The sequence below is a fragment of the Propithecus coquereli genome, unplaced genomic scaffold (assembly GCF_000956105.1).
Source record: "Propithecus coquereli isolate 6110/MARCELLA unplaced genomic scaffold, Pcoq_1.0 Scaffold115, whole genome shotgun sequence".
NCBI lineage: Eukaryota > Metazoa > Chordata > Mammalia > Primates > Indriidae > Propithecus > Propithecus coquereli.
In genome coordinates this window covers 4,754,964-4,768,244 of record NW_012135525.1, presented here as the reverse complement: position 1 = coordinate 4,768,244, position 13,281 = coordinate 4,754,964, and the positions used below count along the sequence as shown (strand labels likewise).

The window sequence follows — 13,281 nt, the reverse complement described above, 5'->3', positions numbered from 1 at the left end:
CAGACTTCTGACCTCAAGAACTAGAAGATAATCATTGTGTTTTTGGTAATGTGTTATAGCAGAAATAGGAAACTAACACACCATACTTTTTAAAGGTTCCAAGGATGATCTTGATGCACCTCAGATGTACCACTGGATTAGAACTCGCAATGGACTTCAAAGAAGAAAACATAAAGATGAGAAACGCTGAAATGTTGAATGTACATTCTATTTGACCCAGCAAATCCCTTCCTGGAATCTATCCTGAAGTATTCTTGCATAAGCATCAAACGTGTACAGAGATATTCACTGTGGCTTTGTGTGGCATAACCACCAAAAAGGGTCCATTGGTGTGGGACTAGTTAAATTACAGCATATCCATACAAATATTATGCAGTCTTTAAAGAAGGGACTGAGGCAGCTCTGTATATACTGACGGGGGAAAAAAAATTACATGACATATAAGTGAAAAGAGAAAGGTGTAAAAGAATATGTTCATTGTATTAGTACAGTTGTCTCAGTATCTGTGCAGGATTGGTTCCGGGACCGCCGAGTATATCAACATCCACACATACTCAAGTCCCACAGTCAGCCCTGCGGAACTCATGTATATGAAAAACCATATCCACAGGTTTCAAATTCCACAAACACTGTATTTTTCATCTGCATTTGGTTGCAGATGTGGGACCCACAGATACAGAAAGCTGCCTATATTTATTTTTTTTTTAAATCTGCGTATAAATGGACCTGCACACTCCCATGTTGTTCAAGGGTCAAGTGTATTTGTATAGAAGAATGTCATGTACACAAGTTCACATATCTAGAAGAACATGGCAAAAATGTCTAATTGTGGGAACTGGGTGGCTGGAGACCAGGAGTTCAAGAGACTTATTTTTTCACTACATACTTTTCACTGTATTATCTATTCAAAAAAAAATTAATTTGAGCAGCCAAAATGCAGAACTAGGAGAGACCTAAAAAAATGACAGGGACTTATTCAAGTATTCGGAAATCTAGTTCCTTTGATTTTCAACTCAGCTTCTTGGCCTCTTCCAAAATACTGAGCATAAATTTCCAAAGCATTTACTTTTCAAATACCATGAACAAATGTCAGCTAAGGCTAAATTTAGTAGTAAGGAAGGTAAACACTCTGTTCTGTGCCTTAATATTCCAGAAGTGCACTGAGGTCTCCTGCAATATTTTTGTTAGCACAATCCTAGAGATGAACACAGGGGAGAAGCCTAAAAATACTATGTGTGATTCGGGGCCCTGCTGAAATAATTCAAAATAATGATTTGAATTATTTTCTAAAAGTATTCTTAACTGTTTGCCCTCCTCTACTATAATACTTAAAAATATATATATATTCCAGGATGATAAATTTATGTAAACATGTATTGGTAATAAAATAAAAAATGAATTTAATTCAACAGTATATAATTTGGTAATACCCTGTGTTTGGTAAACGTGTTAATTCTATAGACAGGAAACTAATGAAAACTAACGAAACCGGAGGCTACGTACGCTGTAACTGAGCAGCTCTCAGTTGCTTCTTCAGCCGCTCCACTTCATTCTTTAAAAACCTGATGTGGCGCATCATGTTTTCTGGAGAATCAATCTCCATGGAGATATCCCTAGGCGATGGTGGAGCAGAGACGGGCTGGTCTAATTTCTCCTGCAGGATTCTTCATTGGAAAGAAAAATTCCAACAGTGAAAAATAGTTTGCCTTGAAAAGACAAAACAACATGCTAGCTGGCAGGTCTGTTTTGAAGGCAAGCGCCTGTTAATCGCCAGAATTCACAGGGTTGCTTTCCTCTGCCCATTTTGCATCAACTTCTGGTTGCCCTTACCTGGTATCTCGGGTCAAAGGGCAGAGCTGAAGGATCTAATCTCTTTCTCTTTTAAATGATCACTGGTAATTAAGCAACACTGAAAAGTCTCTATTTAACATTTGGTTCTGATTATGACTCCTGGAATACTGTATGTGCTCAGAATTATCTGCTGACTAAACGTTCAACATGCCGGGCTGAGGGCATGCAGATACTAAAGGGATTCTGCTCTCTTACCACTTTTGGTTAAAACTATGAACTATTAGAAGTCTCCTTGGAGGGTGAAGTCACATAAAGAGACTCAACTTCTAAAATTCCCTCCTGCAAAACCAATCCTGAGGGCATGGCAAACTGGACTGAAAGCCTTTTGCTTACAGCAACAGCAAAGGTAAAAAGTTAAAAACAAAAGAAAACCAAAATTATTGGGTTAGTAATTGGTGGTGTCACCTTCTCCACCAATTATTGTTAGGTTGAAACACATAAAATGTTGACATTCAACAGCTTTTGATCTACCAAATGACAATTTCATACTGCTCAACCTCGTAATTTGGTACTAATATATATCTAAAATCTCCAATTATTAATGCTTTCTGCAAAAGAAGATTGAGCAGTAACATATCTCTATGTCCCTTTCTATAAGCTGCTGGGGCTTTGGTTTTCTTTCATTTTTAACTTTGAACCTTTGAGTTTGCCTGAGTGCAAACTGAATTACCTCTGGGTCTGCCCTTGTTGAGGAAACTAGTATGTTAAATATTTTAATGGTCCCTTCATTTATTATATAAAATCACTTTTCATAATTCAACTTAGTAGTATTGCTACAATAATGCAAAATATTGCTGATTCAATAATAGCTTGATATTTCCTGTAGTAACAGCTCCAAGTTTCACTTTTCTTATGATTATGTGGTACATCTGTATTTTGCAAATCCAGAGGTGAACTCAAAACAATTTCTGAATATGCATCCAAACCAAATACTTAAGGCAGAAAGACTTTGGGTGGCAAACAAAAGATCCCAGTGAAGTGGATTAATGAACATTTTTTAAAAACTCATGTTTTATGCCCACACACACATCCTACATACATACAGACCCTTCCTGCCGTTTTTACAGGCTCTCCCCCACCCACCTCCAAAGTACACAGTGCTTGAGAATAAGGGCCTAACAGTATCTTGCACAAAGGGGTTCAAGGATGTTTGCTGTTGAATGACATTTCACAGCTACATACGTACATTTAACACAAAGAACCCCAAGGGTATTTCTTTACAGCAGATTTTAAAACAAATAATTTTTCTATTAAAATCTTAGTCTTCCTAATGAAGTAAATTGTAGAGACATGTAATGATTAACAGTACACAGTATATCCTAAGTACTTTAGAAGAAAACTGATAGAGGCCAGTTCAATAAGATGAAAAGTTGAAATTGCAACCATCCTTGAAAAGAATTTAAAGGTGAACAATAGTCCCATGACTAATTCTGTCACAGCCCTGCAACATCAAATAAAAAGAAATTCTGCTGGGACAATATGATAGCAAAGAATAAAGAGGTGACCAACATGGGAATAGTTCAGAAAGCTTTCAACATTTTTTTCCTTTGGCAAATTAAAATGATATGCATCACCCAAGAAATGAAAACACCCCATTGTTATCCCTCAGTCACATCCAGAACAGTACTCTAGACACACACATGCACACGCACACACACACCCCGTATCGAACAGCAAGACTAAACAAACCGCTTCTCAGCTTCAAGTTTATCCATTCTTTTCCAAAGACGATTAACTAGCGCTTCTTGTTCTTGTTCCAATGTATTTTCAAGGTCAATCTTCTCTCGTCTCAACTAAAGGAAAGAAAAAAATTTTACTGAGAGTGGTAGGCCGCTTAAACTCTGTTAATTACATTTTTTGACTGAATTATTAAGATGCCCTTACTTGGAGAAAATTGCAAAGACATGGCCAAATTTCTGGCACAGAGACATTAAGTACATCTAGTTCTTAAACTTTCATTGAAAAAACTGAGACAGATTCACTCTTGGATGTTAATGCTTAATTGTTGTCTGGTACATGAATTCTATTTCTTGTTTTAGCATTTATTCAAGGCACATGGGAAGTCTTCCTTAGAGGGGGTTGGGGGAGTTCTGTTCACTAGTCATACCAGGATTTTTCTGGGTTTGTCCCTTATTCCTACATATAGTTCAATGGTAAACCAGAAAAGTTATATTACTATTTATATAAATATACAATAACTCTTAAGTGTCCCCAAAACAACTCTTCATACTGGCTAATGGAAGTAAATAAACATCTACTAAGATATAAACACATGAACAAACATGATGAAACACAATACTGGTTACCTCTGAGGATTTTAGGGAAGAAGGGAAATTTGATTTGGGGGAGGGTACATGGTTAGGGAGGGAACCCCAAACCATATTCTATTTCATAAAATGAAGCAAACATGAGAAAATTCATTTACTCAATCAATATTGAGCAATATGTAATAAATACTGAGAATAATGCCAGACATTCCATAATAGGGATGTTGCAGTGAACCAAAGAGTCAGAAATTTCTGTTCTTACAGAACTTTATTTTAGTGGGGGTCAGGTTAGTAAATGAAGCAATTATGTATCTGTGAAAGAGATATGAAGAAAAGGAGGGGTGGTTAGAGGGATAGAAGGTGTGAATTAATAGGTTTCATAGCCGTGGGGAGAGGAAACGTGTAATATTCTCTGTACTTGTCTATGTTTGAGATATTACATAATTTTAAAAGGAAATTTTTTTGTTAAAGATAGCCCATGTTACTTGCCCCCAAGCTACCTCTTCAGCCAATGGCAGTTTATCTCTTCAATGGTTGAGTCAACAAATATTTTTGATTGCATAGTTACAAAGATGTCAACAGTTACGTTTCCTTAGTGAGTCACACAAGCAAGTTCCTCACGGATCAAAGATCCTTAATGTACCCAGTAAGGTGGAGCCAACAGTATGTGCAAAATGTAGTCTTTTAAAGCAACCAGAGCATCAAACATCAGAAAACAGTACCTGAAGTATAGTTTTGTTTTTACACCTATATGAAGTTCCTCTTTCTGAAACTGTTCTCACAGTAGCTTAGTCTTAAGAAGTACAAAGGAAGCCATAGATATGGTTAGGATAACCAACCCCGTCAGGTCAGAGGGCAAAAGTCTTGCCCATGTTCACAAAGGAGCACATGACCGCCCTGCGAAGGTGAGCAGTGACTGTTCCACGTATGAGCCAGAATGACCACGGACAAAATCAGTTGTCTTAGAACTGAAACAATCAAGACCCAGGAGGAAATGATATACGGATAATGAAACCATCATGTCTAAGGTTCAGGGAAGAAAAAGAGGTCTCGAACAGATGGGGAAAACGCTCACATATGACAGAGCTCTAGGCTTTTCTTTTCTCACTACAAAAATAGCTGTAGAAACAACTGGCCGTTTGAACAAAATATTTCCTATAACTTGGGCAAAGCAGCAGCCGATACATTACAACAGACTCCTGTAATTATGCTTCTCTCAGAAAGGCAGTGGAATGAGGTGGTCACGATCACAGACCTTGAGCCGAATGCCTGGGCTCAAATCTCAGCTCCATCATTCACTAGTTAGGTGTTGGGAAAACTACTAGACACCATTTCCCATCATTTGTAAAATAAGACATAAAAATAATATCTGCCTCATTAGGTTAACTGCAACCATTAAATGTGTTAAGCCATGCAAATCATTGATAATTGATTGGCAGTTGGAGATCACTCAATACTTGTTGGCTACGATAATCTGGTTATCTGTCCTACTTCTGTTGCAGCCCTCCAGAACCTAAGCTCTACCAGACTTATTTTCTTGTCTGTTTCATTCATGGATGTATCCTTCGTGTCTAGAACGAGGTCTGACACCTTGTAGAGCATCAATAAATATAGTGGAGCTTATTCGGCAACTGAATGAGCCAAGATCACATAGTAATGTGAAAATAGAGCTTCAGAATGTTTTGTTTGCATGGTGGAATGAGACTCTGAAGAACAGCTCATGGACAAAAAGGGTAGAGGGGGCAGGGAGTCAGAACAAGTCGGAAGCATTATGGGCCCTAAAGTTGGGAGCAGGCTAATGAGCAAATGCTCCTCAGAAATGCTAAACAGTTCTTACCTGCAGCAGTGAGGAAAAATCCTGAAATACACCATTGAACTTTGTGATTCTCTGTGCTCATCATAGTTTTGGCCAAGCTTTGAAGTACCATCCACAGCCATGTCTTTTAAGAAACATCAAAATTCTAAGGCATTTACCCTTTAAGGACCCTGTTCCAGTGTTTAAAAGCATCATAGGAGGTAGTAGGTAAGCAAGAAAAAATTCAAGCAGGCATCATTTTGCAGTATGATGTCTAGTAGAGAAACTTATGCCCAATTACTTTTAGTGTATAATGCTAATCAAGAACTCTGAAAAGCAAAATCAAGACAAAACTGCCTTTATCCACATGCAACTTACTGGTCATGTGGCTCTGAGCAGGTCCCTCACCTTCCATGAGCTGGCATGCTCTCATCCATGGAGCGAGAAGGTTGGCCTGGATCAGCTCCGAGGTCCCTTTCCAGCCTACCCATGCTATCCTTCTCTGCCCGATATCAAGCTGGCAGTTGTCTTCAGGCTAAGCTAGTCCAGTCACAGATTTTTGGAGCTAGAGGCGGCAAAGTGGATCATTTAAATTCACCCTTTTATTTTAGAGCTGAAGAAACTGCTAGCACAGGAGATGATGTGACTCAGGCCAAGTGACACTACCAAGATAGGAGCGGATACTTGTCACACCACGGCAGCCAAAACTGCTGGGTCCCATCCAGCGAGCAAGTACAGGGGCTCTGGAGGGAAACATGGACTGGGGGCAAATTATGTTGTGGTTTGTGACCTATCTCCTTTGCCAACAACACGTGGGAGTAGCAGAGTAGGGGGTAGCTGACAGCAAGGAAGTAAGGACAGCTTAGGGAGGCTAAGAGTATTCAGCAACAGACAGAAACAGGAAACCAGGGTTGAAAATATACATGAATCTTAGCTTCTTGGCCCCTATTGGTAGAGTTACCACCAGCTACCAATCTACTGTCTTCCTCAGGGAACCAGAGCTCCCTGGGCAGAAAACTGGGGTTTGCTGTCCCAATTTGCTCTACTAGTTTATTTCTAAAAAGCAGGCAACACAGGAGGCCCCGGCTCAGCAACTTGGATTCTCAGTAACAGCAGGTCTTCGAAAGTTCAGCATCTTTTTATTGTAACATTGATGAGAAAAAAAAATTGATTTCCCGCTGGGGCCACTGTGTGTGTGGAGTTTGCACATTCTCCCATGTCTGTGTGGTTTTCTCTTGGTGCTCTGCTTCCTCCCACGTCCCAAAGATGTGCACATCAGGTTAACTGGGGTGTCTAAATAGTCCCAGTTGGAGTGAGTGTGGGTGTGTGTGTACGTGTGCTCTGGGATGGGATGGCGTCCTGGCCAGGGCTGGTTCCCACCTTGCACCCTGAGCTGCCGAGATACGTTTTGGCCACCTGCCACCCTGAACTAGATGGAATAAGCAGGCTAGAAAATGAAAGAGTTATTGTAAAATAAATGTTCTCAAACTACACAATAAACAGATGCACGATAAATCATGCAGTATGAAAGCGCTCTGTGAGCCTGACATATTTGTTATTGTTTGTTTTTGAACTTTGTGGTGGTAGAAGGTCCTTACGATTTTCACTTTGCAAATGTTTATGCCTTGATTTAACCCACCACCACAACCTGTCACTCACTGATTCACCAAACATTGGGTAAATAATTATCTCGTGTTTACTGATCTTTCTGCAATGTATGGATAGCGCACATGTATTTCAATGTTTAATATTAGAAGTGTTTTGGGCCTTTATTTAGAAGTTTGGAGACATTTTTGTGACCAGAAATATGCCAGAGGAACTTAACTCTTGTTTGTATCAATTAGTCTATGGTAAAATTGGTTTGTTTATACGTCATTTCACGTAAAGTTGCAGTTTCGACAATGTTAAGTGAGGACATACTGTATTTCACTGTACAGGCTGGCAGTGCTATAGTCCATATTATCTTCAGCCTTACAAAAAGCAGGATCTCTTGTCTTGTTTTTTCAGTTTTAAAAATCTCAACTTTTCAGGAGCTCTGACGTTAAAGAGCAATCAGAGGAAATCATATTAAGCCACTTGATTAATTTCCCCTTAAGTCCTTTATCAGTTCCCTGCACCACCACTTCCTGCCTACCTGATTCCATATCCTACACATTTAGAGCCAAAGTGCACATATCAGTTCTGCCAATTCAGACAGCAAATTTTCAGTGCTTACATTGTCCTGGTCACTGCACAATCGGATAGTTTAAGTTTCCAGGGTTGTAAGTTGGAAATTCTTGCTTGAGATGGAAACATCAGCCAAGTGATACGGTGCTTTCAATACTCTGGTCTCTATGTGTAATAATCTCCCATCTCCATTCTGATCATATCTGATCACTTTTTTTAAAATTCAAGGTTCACACAACAGGCACTCACTCGACCTTCGCCAAACATCTAATTCTCAGGCTAGTCTGAGCCCCTTCTGACTGCGATTATCCTGTAAGCACCCACCACACCAAGGGATGTGGCTGATCTGCAGAACATTCATTTGAAAGCCTGCTTTGTAATTAAGTTAGTTCTATAGACTGCTAAGTCCTACTCCTCTTCAGTGGCTCTACTTCTCATTGCAGGTTAATTAACATCAGGCCAAGAGTTATTATGTTCCCAAAATAAATTTGGAACTTTTTCAGTGGATAAACTTAGTGTATAAAAACATAGCTGGCTCATCTGAATTCATGGTGGTCCTACCTGTGTCTTCTCAGCAGGCAGATCCCGACCGCCACCAAAACGGCAGAAAAGGTAGGGGGTAGCTGAGAGCTCCCAATACTACGTTTCTTTCTTGCTGTAGCATTTTCCCATTTAAAAAGGACTATGATGCTGGGATAGGGAGAAGGAACTCTTGGCAAAAAAGCCAGATGAGAACTTCTGCCTAACTCTTCTGCTCAGCTATGGGATTCTGAAAGATTTTAGTGGACCTTTCAATCTATTTAATACTTTGAAAGGTTTTAGTAACCATGGGAAAATGTATTTTGAATCCCAAACCTCTGACTTAAAAACAAATTCTGGAAAGCAGCCCATGACAATTAAGACATTTTGTAATCCAGACATAAGAAAGAGAGGGAAAGGTCTATGAAATAAAGGCTATCATACAGGCCGACACGGTAGCTTATGCCTGTAATCCCAGCACTTTGGGAGGCTGAGGCAGGAGGATCACTTGAACCCAGAAGTTTGAGACTGCAGTGAACTATGATGACAACACTGCACTCCAGCCTGGGCGACAGAGACCCTGTCTCTGAAGAAACAAACAAAAAGGGTATCACATAAACAGAACACAAAAGTTTGTTACAACATATAGTAAAAACCACTTAAAATGATGACATGAGGAGTTTATGTAAAGTTTAAAAAGAGAAATAGAATACTCTGTGATATACAGTAACCAAACTCTTAGTTGTCCGGATTTTTTTTTTTTTTTTTTATAAATGAGAAAAAGGCAAATCCTAAGAAAACGAGTATGTGTTGGGGATTTACACGACAACCCCCTGAAACCTTCCAGGTCAGGTTACGTCTGAAGTCCATAAAAGGCTGACTCCAAGCTCTTATCTCTTTGTTATATAATACCAGATGCATGTTGTAGTGGTCAAAGTGCTGACCTGGAGGCACATCAGAATCATCTGGGAAAATAACAGTACAATGTTCAAAAAAATGACCAAATCAAAGTCGGAAAAATGAGCACGGTTTTGTTTCTACTACAAAAACACACAATAAAAGACCTTACCTCAATTCTGTCCTATTTCCCATATATCTGAGTTAATCAGGTTTTGCCTATACATTGAAAAGAAGTGACTAACAACATTCAAGAGGGAGCTATTAAAATAAATCATGTGCATCTGACATGAAAGTAGCCGAGAACAATGCACGATGATCTTTGCTCCATGACAAAACCTGCACAAATTAAAGCATCAGAGACAAGTAAAGCAAAACTTAAGCACCGCCTGTGTTAGCATCAGTTCAGGTGATCAGTAGAATTCTGCTTAGCCCTGGCAATTTTCCTCCTAAGGTGGAAGACATTTGACCCTTGCCTTCTGGAAAGTATTCTTTTAAAGAAATCAAGCAGCCAATCTCGGTTACAGATGAATTAAGACAGGTGTTCACAGGCCATAGCGCCCCCTCAAGGTGCCCATTTGATTAATCAAGCTGCGACTTCTTTCAGAATTAAGAACAAGTTCTAGGTCGTCACCATGGCTCGTGCAATGCTGAGCACAGAAGGAGCCAATGGAAATCTGCTCATAAGCAGCAAGAAAAATGGGGAGAAAAGATGATCACTTTCAAGTCTAGGAGGTCAAAATGACAGTGGAAAAGAAATTTATCTACATCATAAATGCAGAGGAAAAAAAGAAAAAGAAAAGATGCAAAAACAGAAAGTCAGAAAGAACTATACAGCAAGATAAACATGGTTGTCCCTTGGGTAAAAGTTGATTTATCTTCCCACCTTTTCCTGCCCCACTCAGTTTCTTAACATCTGTTTTTATATTAGAAAAAATTTAGACATCTAATCTTAAACTGATGAGTTTCCTAATAGAATTGAAGTAATAGTACATCCAAAAATAGCAATCCATTAATAGGGTATTAATTTACATATCTAAAATACAGAATGAGCCAATTATCTCTCAGAAGGGTGATAGTGAAGGCTCAGGCTCGCTCAGCTATTTGGAAGACAGAATTTTCCACAGTGCCCAGAATTAACCTTCTTTACTACAGCTTACATCTTTTTTCTTCTCACAAATTATGCTCCTATAAAAATTAGACATGTCCTTTGAAACTGACATAACTGTGGGACAAAATTAATATCCCATTATTATTATTGTGTGAAAATGACATTATTTCATAGCTTACCAGTTCAATAAACTTTGCTTTTTTCCAATGATGTTGAGAAATGAAGAACTTTTTATTAAGTAGACACACATTTAATTACTCAGATTCACATGGTTTCTGGACTTAAGGTTTCCATCACTTTGCCATCAACATACTATCACACAAATTTGCATACTGGGTTCATTATTGTAGGGGGTTCTTTTACCAAATGATTACCACTGATGGAAAGCAAGTTTCAAAGTTCTGGGTACACACTCTTCTACTGTATCAAGAGTTTGGTGGAGAAGTTCTTGGGGAAGAAATGACATCTGCAACCATAGCAAATACACTATCATACCAGTGGCTACCATCAGTCCATTACCTAAAATAAGCTTCTTTATGAAAATAACATTAGGGCAACTTCTCTTGATATGTTTTATCCAAAACAGAAGTTTCCTTGATAAAGAAATCATTGTCATTAACACATTCATGCCACTTCCTTACATAGGGATGTTAAATTTACTTATTCATTCATTAGCTATGTGTGTTCAGCTAAGGAGAATACCTTTTTAAAGTCATTGACCTAATTCTTGTTCTGATCATAAAGAAACAGACTTCATGAATTTCAAAATTATAAGCAACAGGAAAGTCTCAGTACAATATCTCCAGATCTGACTGCCCTCACTGCAGCACACTAATGCCCTTCAATTTAACAGGCAAGGTCTTTGTCCCCACTGCCTGACCAGAAAATGCACACCATTGGACCATGACGAGGTGCCTCTCCTTTTACACAGGAAATACATTTTGAGTTTTTTCCCCTCTCATCATGTCTCATCATCTATGCAAACTGATCCACATGGCAAATGTTATCTGATGTTTCAAAATAAAGTCTGAGAAGATGGAACACTGTGAGTTTTCCTATTTAATTGAAACGGAGTCCAGGAAAGGAATTCTGGGGGATTTTTTTCCCTTTTTCCATATCCTACAAAGGGACTTATCCATGTCCCCTGGTGGAGCTCAAACTACTTTGACAAGTCTGGAGGTGGGACCTCTCAGCTGGCTTCATGATATACCAACAATTCCTACAGTGCAAAACAAATCAAATAAAGTGAACAAAGAGCCTGCTGAAGCTTCTTTTGGTATGGGGTATTGATCCTAGTTTGCTTACTTCCAAGGCACAAAATCTCACTTATTCCTCAGTTGCGATTTGAGGTTTCCTTCCCACCTCTCCTGAACGAGCAGCAGGTAGAACACTTACACCCAAGCTTTTCAAGTGACCGAAACATCCTTAAGGACTTGCTATCATCAAAATTCCACCAAGCCGACTTCAGAGTTTACTAATTATGTCTGCCTATGTTCCAATACAGCTTATCTAAATGTGCAGACACAGGTTATAACGTTTTATTAAAAAAATAATAAGCAGGGCAGCAAATTATACACTAGTTTTTAAGAAGGACGAGAAGGAAGAATAAAAGTGGAAGATGAAGAAAAATAGCAGTTGTTCTGGGGATTGCCATCTAAGTAATTTTTGTACTTTTTGTACTTGTTTCCCAAATTTTCTTAAGAGCAATGGACTACTTTTGCAATGCAAATGTTTAACTTAAAAAAGGTTTCAAGACTTCCATCATTTGAATTTAGTATTTAAACCAAACTTCAAAGCATGCATGCATGGTGGTGACTAAATTTCATCTCCTTACTGCGATTGAACCCTCAAGGAACACAGTGGTCCTCTGTGTTTTCAAAATGGCATGTGGAAATCAGCAGGTGCTTTACGCAGCACTATTACGACAGCTTCTTCTCACTGCCAGAATCTGCAAGGGCAGATGTCAGCATGAGTGGAATTCTAAATAAAACCCAGTATGGCCATACTACCTATGAATTTAAAAAACACCTTGTTCCACACAAAAACAAAAGAAACCAAAAAACCCCACCAAGAATGCAGACCTGATGTGAGTCACTAGCCACTCAGTTCACTGTTGCATAAATCACAAAGATACACAGATTATCTGTGTAACTCACAAGAGTTCATTGCTGTAGCTACTAAAGTTAAGTAGCATCAGAACTGTATGGGGACTGGTTGTGATGTCAGTTTGATTCCATATTTTCAGTGAATTACCCTTCCAGACAGGTAAAATAGAAATGCCATCTTGTATCCTAAACACCGTTGTTAACTGATTTTACCACCTAAAGAGCCACTGTTTTAAGGGCTGGAAACCTAAAACTTTCTTTTCTTCCAAATAGAACTGAAAATATACTACATATTTCCCTGTTTCATTAAGAAAATAAATAAAAATAAAATCTCATTCTGAGGATTCAAATTCGTCAGTCTAAATCCCAGCCTCTGATGTGCTGCAGCTGTAGCCGGTGAGGCGGTACTGGGACTGGCGGGGGTCACTCCCTGCACTGCCCTGGAAGCTGGGCTCTCATCAGGCCCCTATAGTCACCAGATGTTGTCTAGCAGCCGAAGGAAACCACTGGGACCGTAAGCGCCAAGGCCTGCACGAGTCCTAGTATAGCTACGTGATTGCTTTCTGTAAT

General features: G+C 39.1%; 1 protein-coding gene across 1 annotated transcript in view; it reads right to left on the bottom strand.

The window, feature by feature from the left end:
• Window positions 1-13,281, bottom strand: part of CCDC6 (coiled-coil domain containing 6) — a 109,011-nt gene that overhangs the window by 20,171 nt on the left and 75,559 nt on the right. Inside the window, exons 4-5 of the mRNA XM_012657629.1 lie at window positions 3,541-3,644; window positions 1,504-1,664 (exon numbers count right to left, since the gene is read on the bottom strand). Of these exons, the coding sequence (XP_012513083.1) occupies window positions 1,504-1,664; window positions 3,541-3,644 (265 nt within the window). The remainder of the gene's footprint in view (window positions 1-1,503; window positions 1,665-3,540; window positions 3,645-13,281) is intronic.